The sequence below is a fragment of the Phalaenopsis equestris genome, unplaced genomic scaffold (genome assembly GCF_001263595.1).
Source record: "Phalaenopsis equestris unplaced genomic scaffold, ASM126359v1 Scaffold000050, whole genome shotgun sequence".
NCBI classification, from domain to species: Eukaryota; Viridiplantae; Streptophyta; class Magnoliopsida; order Asparagales; family Orchidaceae; genus Phalaenopsis; species Phalaenopsis equestris.
In genome coordinates, this window is record NW_018164492.1 from 61,262 (window position 1) to 73,148 (window position 11,887).

Below are 11,887 nucleotides of genomic sequence, written 5' to 3' on the forward strand. Positions count from 1 at the left end.
TTTCTAATTTTCTAAGACTAGTCAATAGGAAAGTCCTATGGCTAGACCTAGGCTACTAAAGAAGTTTTCTAGACCTCAACCAAAAGTGAGGTCAACAGATGCTTAGGCAACTCTTGGGAAAACTCTTCTACAACTTTAAGAGAAGATTTTGGCAAAAAATCGGAGGAGGTTCAGCAAATTGCAGAGAGTGCAATAGAGCATAGAGAGTTTAATTTAGGGTTTCTTCGAGAGATTGTAAGAGTGGAGGGAAAGTGAGAGATTTCTTCCTCCTTGCCGCTTCGAAGAATAATTATGTGTACTGTAAAGAAAGGAAGAAATTCAGAGGAACTTCAAGGAGTTTACAAAACTCTTCTACAACTTTAAGAGAAGATTTTGGCAAAAAATCGGAGGAGGTTCAGCAAATTGCAGAGAGTGCAATAGAGCATAGAGAGTTTAATTTAGGGTTTCTTCGAGAGATTGTAAGAGTGGAGGGAAAGTGAGAGATTTCTTCCTCCTTGCCGCTTCGAAGAATAATTATGTGTACTGTAAAGAAAGGAAGAAATTCAGAGGAACTTCAAGGAGTTTACTTGGGAAGGAATTAGAGATAAGTGATATTTACTTATTGTAGTTTGTATGATTTTTCTTTTATATATAAATTTCGACTTTTGTCGTATCTTCCCCATGAGTTCTGAGTAGTTTTCTCTGTCTTTCTCCTTGTCTTGAGATTTTGTGAAATGATGATTTGAATTGGTTGAGCCTTGAGAATGTTAAAGAAGTTGTGATGATCTTTTCACTTTGATCTTAATTTACTTTCAATCTGGCCAATTGATTTGTTAAAATATGTTGCGTTTACAACTAAAGTGAAGATTACATCCAAGATTCAGGAAGGTCAAAGCCCTTGGAAGTTGGGTGCAAATGACTAGGGAAATAATATTATCGGGCGTAGAATTAGAGATTTTAGAGTGATAGACTAAAATCTTCAATTTGGTCCTATCGTTTGGGTGCTGAAGTGTAGATCTTAGCCCTTAGGTGAGGGGAACGTGGGAGCTCCAAACTGAGAGCCGGTATCCTCCCAGCCTAGCCGCAGATTCAGTAACCAAACATAGGATTAGTCAATGTTCTTTATGCCTGGACCAAAGGGTAAAGAATAGGTATGCTCCTATTTGGCATAATCCAATTTAAACTAATTCACTTTATCCATTCATTTTAATTTTTTGACAAGGAGAATGATGCTTTATTATATATTTAACTTCACATTAGAAACTTTATTAGTAGAAGTAGTTATTTAAGAGTTATTAAAATTACATATTTATTTCAATTGTCTATTAGTGACAGATAAACAATTTGAACTATATTGTTGTGATTAAGTATTGATTTTTTAAAATCTTAGTTCGTAGCCTCTAATATTACTCCCTGTGGGATCGATATTCAGGACTTGATTAGAGCCTTGTATTAATTGAGCGATACGTATACTTGCATTGATAAGTGTGACTTTGCAATTATTGAATATTTTATATACATTTTTATCGAATTTATAACTGCTGTCAAGTTTTTGGTGGCGTTGCCGAGGAATTAAATCTTCTAGCAGCAGTATTAAATTCTTGTATTTTTAAGCATACATAAAGTCGTTGTCACTTCTCCATCATTCTCCTTACCACAAAAATTGACTACTACAGGAGCCATCCCAACTCAAGAAATAAGCTTTTTGGAACGAACAGCTTGCCCAGTGAAGGCTGATCTAGCACTTGGTCAATCAAAGCAGTTCTCCACCACGATGGAAGATGTTCAAAGAGACAGTGCCCAGGATTCTGCTGGTTGCGAACATGATAAGTCTGACCCTCGCTTTTCAGGGATAGAATCTTTCAAACGGCTTTTCAACGGACTGACTGAAAGAGTTGGATGGCATCCTGAAGCAGCATTAGCCATAGCAACGACCATCGTTCAATGTAAGTCAGATAATGGTAAGCCGAGCCATTTTTTCAAAGGGAGCAGTATAACTGCTCTTTGATGGTTTTGATAAAGTTGGGAGGCTGAAGATGGCTGCAGCTCTCTCTAAGCTAATGTTTGGCACAACCCCAATCATTATCCGACTTACCAGAGCATCCAACTCTGATACAAATCTTTGTGGCAAGACTTCCATGGATAGGGTTGTAGATGCTCTTTTCTGAAACCCTTTTTCAGTGATCTTTATTGAAGACATCAACAGTGCTAACAATATAGCTAAAAGTACACTGAAGTGTGCAATGAAGATGGGTCGACTGCCCGACTCCCATGGCTGGGAAATCAGTCTGCAAAGCGCCACCTTTGTCATTCTCAGAGATGCCCCTTCGTTTACTGATGTCGAGGAAAAGATTTTAGAGTCTGGGAGATGCGGATGGCTGCTGAAATTTGCAGTTCTAGAGAGCATAGGTAAGTGTGAAGTTGAACGGCTCTGTGGAGATGAGCGAGAAGTAAGGAGACTAGGGGAAACACCGCCAAGCCTCTCCCTTGATCTAAATCTAGCAATCAATATTGAGGATGAGAATGAAGATCTCGCTGAAGGTTCCCGCAATTCTAGCGATCTCATGGTGGAACACGAGGAAGAGAACAAACCTAAGCAGTTGGTGATGAAAAAACTTACTGAACCAATAGTGGCGCCAATATCCTGGGTTAATGTTGAGCTACATTTGTTGGTTGATGAGATAATTCTATTCCAGCTAGTTGATTTCACTTCCATGAAGAAAAAGGTTGCAAAACTCATAAGATCAAAATTCAATGAAATTGTTGGTCATGAGCATTTGATAAGGATCGAGGAGGATGCACTTGAGAAAATCATGGTCGTATTTTGGCTTGCTGGAGCTGGCGTTCAATGCAAGGGGCTAGAAGAATGGGCTGAGAAGATGCTTGTCCCAGGTATCCATCAACTCAACTTTTCTCAAGGCTTACGCTGGATCTGTGACTATCCAGCTCATAGCAAAGAAGGTCAAACGCGACGTCGGCGGGGAGATTCTGACGGCGGTGGTCAGCACCCGACAACATCAAAGCCAATGGGTTGTAGAGATTGGATGGGTATATTAAAGACCAATAGGACTATATTTGTAAATACAAAACACACACACTGACTGTAAAAAATGTACAGCTAAGGATCTAATTTGACTTGACATAATTAAAATTGGGATTGTGCATCATTATGAATATTTTAGTTCTTCGTTAATGTGCAGTGGAATTATTTATCAACAAATAAGCTTCCTTTGTGATTGGATGCAGTAGGTATTGTGGAGACATGTACTAACAAAATGCAAGGGGTTTAGAATTTTACGTTTACCATTATACGGTTGGTTTCCATGAAAAGTTTGGTTGCATGACTAAGGAATATTATTTTGTTGCAGACAAAGAGTGTATTATTTCATGAAGTCAACTGTGTTAGTTGACCTTGTATATATAATTGTCAGATATTTACGGGATTCTATTAAGTGACGATAGAGTTGGGTTGGAGTCATTAGGGGCTTGAAGGTAATTTTTGTGGTGGTTGGCGAAGAGGTTTGCCGTCGATCATACAAGCTTGATGAAATATGTGTGAAGCTTGGTTTGATTGGTTTGAGTGCAACTCATAATTAGTTGGAGAGGATTAGATGCCCAAGAATTACGATGTGTTGTTCAGATTCTTCATGTTTAAGCGTTAGTTTAAATTGTATGATAATTGAAAAATAATTTTGTTCACTCACCCAATCTAGCATCGGCTCTTGGAATTGTATATTTCGTATAAGTCGCATAAATTTGAGTCTGAAACTGTTTTATAGGGATAATAAGTAAATAAAGTTAAAATCAACGGCACTAGTCTAAAAAACCCTAATTTTATTTAAATTAATTAGATGTTTGAAATTTTGATTTTTGATTTTTTGTGAATGAGATTTCAAATGTGAGATACATTTCCTATGGATTCTTTGTTGTGGTTTACTGATGGAAATCTCTCTTATAGTTTTATTAAGGGTTCGATCTACTTAGAATCAAAACCATACCATGGAATATATTGCAATGATTCGGGAAAATGAACGAAAAATTAAACTGAATCAAAACAACATAATTCTAGGAAAAACTACACCATGATTTAACATGAAAAAATCGAAAAGAATAAAGGACTGCGAAGCCACATCGTCAAAATTTTTCACTATAAAATTTAGAAAAGTACAAATAACTTACTCAGGATCTCCTCTCTACAAGCAATTAAACTTACAAGACTTCACTCCAAATCCTTGCTCTTGGTCCCACAAGAGAAACACGAGCTGAAATCCTCCTTGTAGACCCTTCTTCATTTACCAAAACCTTATCAAAGAAACAGACATAGAGATTGCCTTCATCGCTCAAAATTTCAAATTTAAGGAAATCGAACTGATGGAACTGCCCCTAGCTTGCCCCCACCACTCCTCGGCTTGCGAATGTCATCTGCTCCATAACCAGGTGTAGGCGTGATCGAAAGCGGCATGAGGGTGCCACAGACCCTGGAACGGGTGCGAGCGTGACTCTTCTATCTATAGGCACGGGTGAGTCACGCCACATGTGTTGTGAGTTGCTTGTTATCGTGGGTGGGTGCCTCAGAATCCACAATGTGATAATCTCTCACTTGGAGAGTAAAACCACCCAAGACTTGCCACCAAATTTGCACCTCCATATGTACCATATTCACAGTCACATATCATGTTTTGGCCTACTCTCAGTCTCAACCTTCATGGACTCCAACTAAAGCCAAGCATAGTTTTAATTTTTTTATAGTTTCTACCTTCATCAATATGTCCACAAAATTTTGAGCGGTGTGTATCTTTTCCAAGAACAACTAGCATTGTTCTAGGAGAAGCATATAAAGTGATACCACGACTGAATGTAATTTGTCCTGACATGAAAAACAATTTTATTAACAAGATGAATTGCACTCATACTATCACTATAAGACTTTTCAATCCACTTCTCCTTTCTTAATTCTACCATATAGCTTTGTAGCCAAATAATATAACTGTTAGCCTAAGCAATAGCAGTGTATTCGACCTCCATAGTTGAAAGTGCAAAAATCTTCTACAACCTAGAAACCCAACTCACTCTTTTGTTCCCGAAGTGAAGATATACCTTGTTATACTTCTAACATCCAAATTTACTACCATATATGTATCTATAATTCCCTGTAGATTGTTCCCTGCACTTTCATAGAAAAGTGTTCTATTGATTGTTCATCTCAAATACCTAAGAATCCACTTCACTGCCTTCCAATGATATCTACCTAGATTGCACATGTATCTACTAACCACTCCCACTACAAATGCAGTATTTGATGTGATATAGATCATATCATACATCAAACTTTCAATTATTAAAGCATACATTGTTCTCCCCATCCGTGCTTGCTCCGGTTCGAATTTAGGAGTTATCTTATTAGATAGCTTGAAGTGACTACTTAACTTAGTGCAAACTGGGTTTCTCGCTCATGTTGAAACTTTGTAGGATCTTATAAATATATTATCTGAGAAAGCTTTAATGTTCTTGCACTCCTATCCTTACTAATTCTCTTCTTGAGGATTTTTCTTCTTGAACCTAAATCCTTTACCTCAAACTCACTTGAAAATTGCATCTATAAGTCTCTAACATTTTTCATTTATGCCCCTACAATCAGCATGTCATCCATATACAAAAGAAGCAAGATAGAATATATACTGAAGTATTTGATGAAGAAAGAGTGGTCTACTGGCACTTTATGTACCCATTGCCTAACAGGAACCTTTCAAACCTCATGCATCACTATCTCGAAGCCTGCTTCAAGCCATAGAAACTCTTCTTCAACCTATAGAACAATACTTCTTTTTCTGGAACCTTGCAACCCTACGGTTGCACCATGCATAATTTCTCTTCTAGTTCTTCATGTTAGAAAGTTATTTTTACATCTATCTGCTTCAAATTTACTTCCTCTACTACCAGACTCAGCACAACCCTAATGGCTGTCATCTTCATATTCGGGGAAAAGATCTTTGTGTTGTCCACTCCTGTCTTCTAATGAAAACCATTCATATCAAATCTCAACTTGTAGCTCCTGCTATCATCTAACTCCTCTTTCAACCTATAGATCCACTTATTGTGTAGTGCCCTTTTAGCATATAGTAATATTGTCAAATCTTAAGTCTGATTTGACTCTAAAAACTATATTTCTTCATCCATGAAAAGTCCCAACTCCTTTGAATATTCAACTTAATTAGTATCTTCAAAGGACTTAAGTTCACCGCTATTAATTTACAACAAATAGTATAATAAAGGAGAAAATCCATATAATGTCCTTCTGACTTCAGTAATAGGTGATTGATAGTAGTAACTGACTGGGGAACTTTCTGTGCTCCATCTAGTTGAGCATTCTTATTTATCCACATTATGATCATTGGTGTCTTTTATCTCAACATACTTGAACTCTTTAGAAGTAACTGAAGGGCTATCTAGAGTTGTTACTCTATCCTCGCACATCTCGATTTCATTGAATGTAACATCTCTGATCATGATGAACTTTTTATTTAATAATCTCATAACTTGTACCCAAACTCGTCTGAGTCACATCAAATGAAGGTGTATTTGAGAGATTTTGAGTCAAGCTTACTCCTGGACCCTACATCAATATGTACATATGGAGAGCACCGAAATACTTTTAAATGGGATAGATTTACTTGCTTGTCACTTCAGGTTTCTTCAAGTAAGCTTTCTTAAAAAGGTATTGATGGACCACATTTAACAGATAAATAATGGTATTCACTACTTTATCTTAAACTTATTTTGGCTAGCATTTATGCAGCCTCATGCTTATGTTATGTTCAGTAATTGTATTAATAGGGAATTACTACCAGAGCTTGACCCACTTCAAGCTAAGATACATTGGTTTTATTGTTGCTCAAGCAATGTGGGTCAGCTCTTGTTTGATTTACTAATTGGATGTTTGTTGATCCTAGTCATTTATTTTTAGACAATTTTTAAAGATTCATCGTTATCTGTCACTATCAGTTTTGTCACTTGGGTTGGTTTAAATTCTTCGAGTATTACAAATTTTGATGATTCATTATGCAAATTTATCGAGTTCTCCTAAGTGTTGGTTGGATCTGGAATCGTATGTGCAATTAGTAAATTTTTTACTTAAATAGTTTTTATGAACTTGACAATGCAATATAAAAGTAGGAACTATAACACAACACATCGATGATCCTTGGTAGGCATACGACTGATTTATGTGGTCGGCTGAATCATTTTGATCTTTGTAAAAATCTATTGCTGGCATCTTGAAATGTTTCGAAGACTCAGACTCGGTGAATTTTCAAGAAAATGCACTTGGTTTGTCGTGGCGCCTTAGAAGGCCTAATCTGATGTTGATCAATTTGTGTTGATCCAACATTATCAAAGCACTGAGAGTCTCTTTCTCTTTCATTGCCTCAGGGACTCTTTGGTTGTTGGGTGCTAGCCCTTCCTTTCAGTGGTGCCGCTCTCTTCTCCAAGCCAATGCTTCTTGGATGACATCCAATAGTTTATCCTTCAACTCATGGATATACTGGTTTACAAACTCTCTAGTACACTCGATATTGTTGGTTTCTCTATTGTGGATTTCTTCTCTGTGGGCTGCTCTTCTTCTTGTCTATGACATGATCCATGCCCACCACACATTTTATGATGTTGAATCTTGATTTATCCATGAATCATACCCAATGAATAGGACATAAGTATGAAGACAGATAGCGAGATAGAGGAGTGAACAACAATGAACAATAATCTATGTGTGTTTATTCACAAGATGATCTTCTATTTATAGGGAGATGATATAATATGATGGTGTTATATTTTTGCCTTTGCATTAAAAGGAGTTGCATATGATATTCTTGATGTTTTACATGTATGAGTCTATCACTCTAATGCTATTTGACTTGGTCAACTGAGCTTGATTGACATAGGGTCGGCAGGACCGGTTAGGTCGGCTAGACTTGGCCAGTGTTGTCCGTCAGCTGATCAAGTATGGATTCAGAACCTTGATAATAGATGGAGAGACTTCCAAACATCCCCGATATGATTCAAGAGGCTGAGAGATCGAGTCTTCCCTTAAGTCAGCTTCTTCGTGGTGGTTGACTCATATGTCAATTTATCTTGTTTCTGCCTAAACGATTCGGACTTCGTAATATTTGGTTTTCATTTTATCTTCTTCGTGACTCGGTCGGCTTTGATCTTGCTGGCTTTAGCTCAGACGACTGCATTCGGTCAAATAATTGTATCTCACGTTCTTCTGTCATCCCTCGCCTTCCTACTACCCTGCGAATCATTAGATCACCTCAGAATCAGTGCTAACACATTTTCAATGTTCATAGATAAAAACATAATTATTTAAACTTTTAAAAAGTGAAACGCATTTTTAAGAATAGATAAGGTGGGATACATGTAATAACTGAAGTTTAGGTGCTATATATGTGAACATAAGAGTTGAGTGGCATGCTCGTAAATCTTCCCTTTTTTCCTAGCCAAGATGAACTCCTGAAGTCCGAAACTCGCCCAACCTAGCACCTGATTTCTTCATTTTTGTTCAAAGCAATCTGCTTGAGCATTCGAGCACAAATTGGTAGGTTAGTCTACTTTCATGTCCACAGTGCAGTCGGCCAAAACACTGCAACTGAGCGGTCGGTGGAAAAGTTTCGCGGCAGAATGTTCTCGCTCGAGCGCGCGACTCCTGTCTCCGCAATAGGAGTAGGCCCGTCGCTTATGTCTGCCTACCCTCCGGCTATTCAACGCAGTTCCACATTCCTGTCTGCTTACCGTACTTGGATTCCTACGGTGGTGGTGAAGAATGGACTCGTCAAAAGCAACTGCCGGAGCTTCCTCATCGATGTAAGAACCTACAGCGGAAGGTACGTCGGGGTGTTTGGTAGAGACCTTTTTAGTTTCCGAAAGGTTTCAGTTATTGTGTTTTGTTCTTGATTTTCTAATTCACCCATCAATGGCCAGCCTGTAGACTCAAATACCGGCATGCAACTGGGACTAAAATTTTTAAATCATTAATCTTGAGTCTTGTCCACACTAGGACTAAAATTTAGTCAATTTAAGCTAGAAGTAAAATGATTTTCTGAGACCCTAAGTAGCTTGGCCTTAACACCTTAGGAATAAAACACTGCCTTTGTCGGTTCCCAAACTGCTGATGTGAAAAGTAGAGGGTTGAGTTAGGTAGTGGATAACCATCATAAAATTTATCGACAAATCATGACATAAATAATTTTGATCATTGTGTAAATGCTAGGGTGTTTACTAAAAGTGACACATTGTATGACTTGAATATAGTGAAAAGTGTGCAACAACAGCTACACCGGCGCCCGAGTATAGTGTCAAATAAATAAAAGTTCTCACATTATGGACAAATGCGAGTAAAGAAGCTAGTCTAAAAAACTAATATTAAAATAGGACTTGAATATAGTGAAAAGTGTGCAACAACAGCTACAACGACGCCCGAGTGTAGTGTCAAATAAATAAGAGTTCTCACATTATGGACAAATGCGAGTAAAGAAGCTAGTCTAAAAAACTAATATTAAAATAGGATTTTAGAATATAGACACTCTCACAGATTAATTAATGGAATTAGTTGATGTTATGATTCAAAGAAAGATAAATATATTATGTATTCAAGAAACTAAATGAGTAGGAGAAAAGACTAAGGAGATTGATAACTTTGATTTTAAACTTTAGTATTTAGATAAGAGTTGCACTAGAAATGGTGTAGGTGTAATTATAAATAAGAGTTTGAAAGATAATGTTGTAAGAATTAATAGAATTGTAGATAAAATTATAGCCCTTAAGATTATTATTGATACTAAGATTTTTAATATTATAAGTGTTTATGTTCCTCAAGCAGGTTTAAATATATGTTCTAAAGAAAAATTTTGGAATAAACTACTTAATGCAAATGATACTTCTTGAAGAAAAAATTTCATTGAAGTAGTTCTAATGGACATGTCAGTAGAGTGACAGAAGATTTTAGAAATATTCATTATGACTACGATTTTTGGAGTGATTAATGAAAAAGGTTTTCATAATAGACTCAAGATTAATGCACTGTTTGGTTATTTATGCTTGGTTTTTGCTAAACCCCGCTAGTTAGAATGATTATCATTTACATAAAAAGGATGATAAGTATGACAAACATTCATTTGACTAGAATATGAATATTTCTTCTCCTCTCTTCCCCTCCTTTTCGGCACTGGATCATAGGTTTTCGTTCAACTTCTTAGTACCACTAGCTACATCAATATAATTTTGTCCGTAGTCAGTTAAGCTGATCTATAATGGAAAATACATCTGTTGAAAATGTTACATGAGGATGTGAAAGGTCAAGGACTAATTGATATGAAATCCTGATAATTATTTCCTCGATGGCTTTTTTTGTGGCATTTGATTATGCTTGTGTTTTTGTAAGTTTTTTGAGAAGTATCATGTAACGAAAAGCAAACATTTTGTTTCGGTGCCTTTTCCAATACATGATACTTTTTCACTTGTTTTTATCTTATTATTTTTAATTTTTTAGTTGAGGTATACTTGTTTTAATATACGTTGACATTCTTGAATCAACACCAACGCTTCTATATTACCTTTCAGTAAGTATTTTTTTTTTCTTTTTCCGCATCCATTCAAGAAGAAATGATATTTTTAGTTTAGGAGCTTCCCATTGTAATGTTAACTTCAGCTCCTTGTTATAACTTTCTTTATGAATCTTTTTAATCTAGTTGGATTGTTACATATAATGAATCAAAAAATTCAATTGAAAGTGAAAGTCCGTAAGTTTGAAAAGCTATATATAATTGATGCAAATTGAAATTTTAAATAATAGTAATGGTTGTAATCATAATAACAATGATTTATGTTGAATTTCTGGTGAGAGTAGTGTACAACAACAACAATAACAAACTCTTATCCCACTAAATGGGTCGGCTACATGAATCCTTTTTTCTCCATTGAGTTCTATTGAGTGTCATATTTTCATTTAATTCTAATAATTTAAGTTTATTTTTTATATAGTATGTCTAAGTCTTTCTAGGTCCACCTCTGCCTTACTGAACATAAGTGGAATCTAAACATCTACTCTCCTAATTAGATCATTAGATGATCGACGTTTAATGTGACCAAACTATCTAAGACAACTCTCCCTAATTTTGTCAGCCGTTGGAGCTACACCAACTCTATCACAAATATATTCATTTCGCATGTTGTCTCTAACTGTGAAGCCATTCATCTCAACAAAACTTTACTCAATTTTATCAGCAACACTTAACTTAGTTTTATGATTCTCTTTTAAAGGCCAACATTCAGCGCCATAGAGCATTGCAGGTCTCACCACCACAACAACAACAAAGCCTTAATCCCACTTCATGGGGTCGGCTACATGAATTCTTTTTCTCCATTGCGTCCTATTTAGTGTCATATTTTCATTTAGTTCTAGTAAATTAAGATCATTTTTAATACAATAAGCCCAAGTCTTCCAAGGTCTACCTTTGCCTTTTTTAACACATCTCGAATCTAAAACATCTGCTCTTCTAACCGAATCATCAGATGGTCGACGTTTAATGTGACCAAACCAAACTATCTAAGACGACTTTCTCTAATTTTGTCCGTCACAGGAGCTACACCAACCCTATCACGGATCTATTCATTTCGCATTTTCTCTCTAAGTGTAAAGCCGCTCATCCACCTAATCATTCTCATCTCGACAACACTTAACTTATTATTATGCTTCTCTTTTAAAGGCCAACATTCAGCGCCATATAGCATTGCAGGTCTCACCACCGTCTTATAAAATTTTCCTTTCAGTCTAAGCGGTACTTTTCTATCGCACAAAAGGCCCGAAGCATTCCTCCACTTCAACCAACCAACTTGAATTCTACTATTAACATCC

At 36.5% G+C, this 11,887-nt stretch overlaps 1 protein-coding gene across 1 annotated transcript in view; it reads left to right on the top strand.

The window, feature by feature from the left end:
* Nucleotides 1-8,526: 8,526 nt before the first annotated feature.
* Nucleotides 8,527-11,887, top strand: part of LOC110019123 (preprotein translocase subunit SCY1, chloroplastic) — a 41,535-nt gene continuing 38,174 nt past the window's right edge. Inside the window, exon 1 of the mRNA XM_020716697.1 lies at nt 8,527-8,858. Within this exon, the coding sequence (XP_020572356.1) occupies nt 8,656-8,858 (203 nt within the window). The 5' untranslated portion in view covers nt 8,527-8,655. The remainder of the gene's footprint in view (nt 8,859-11,887) is intronic.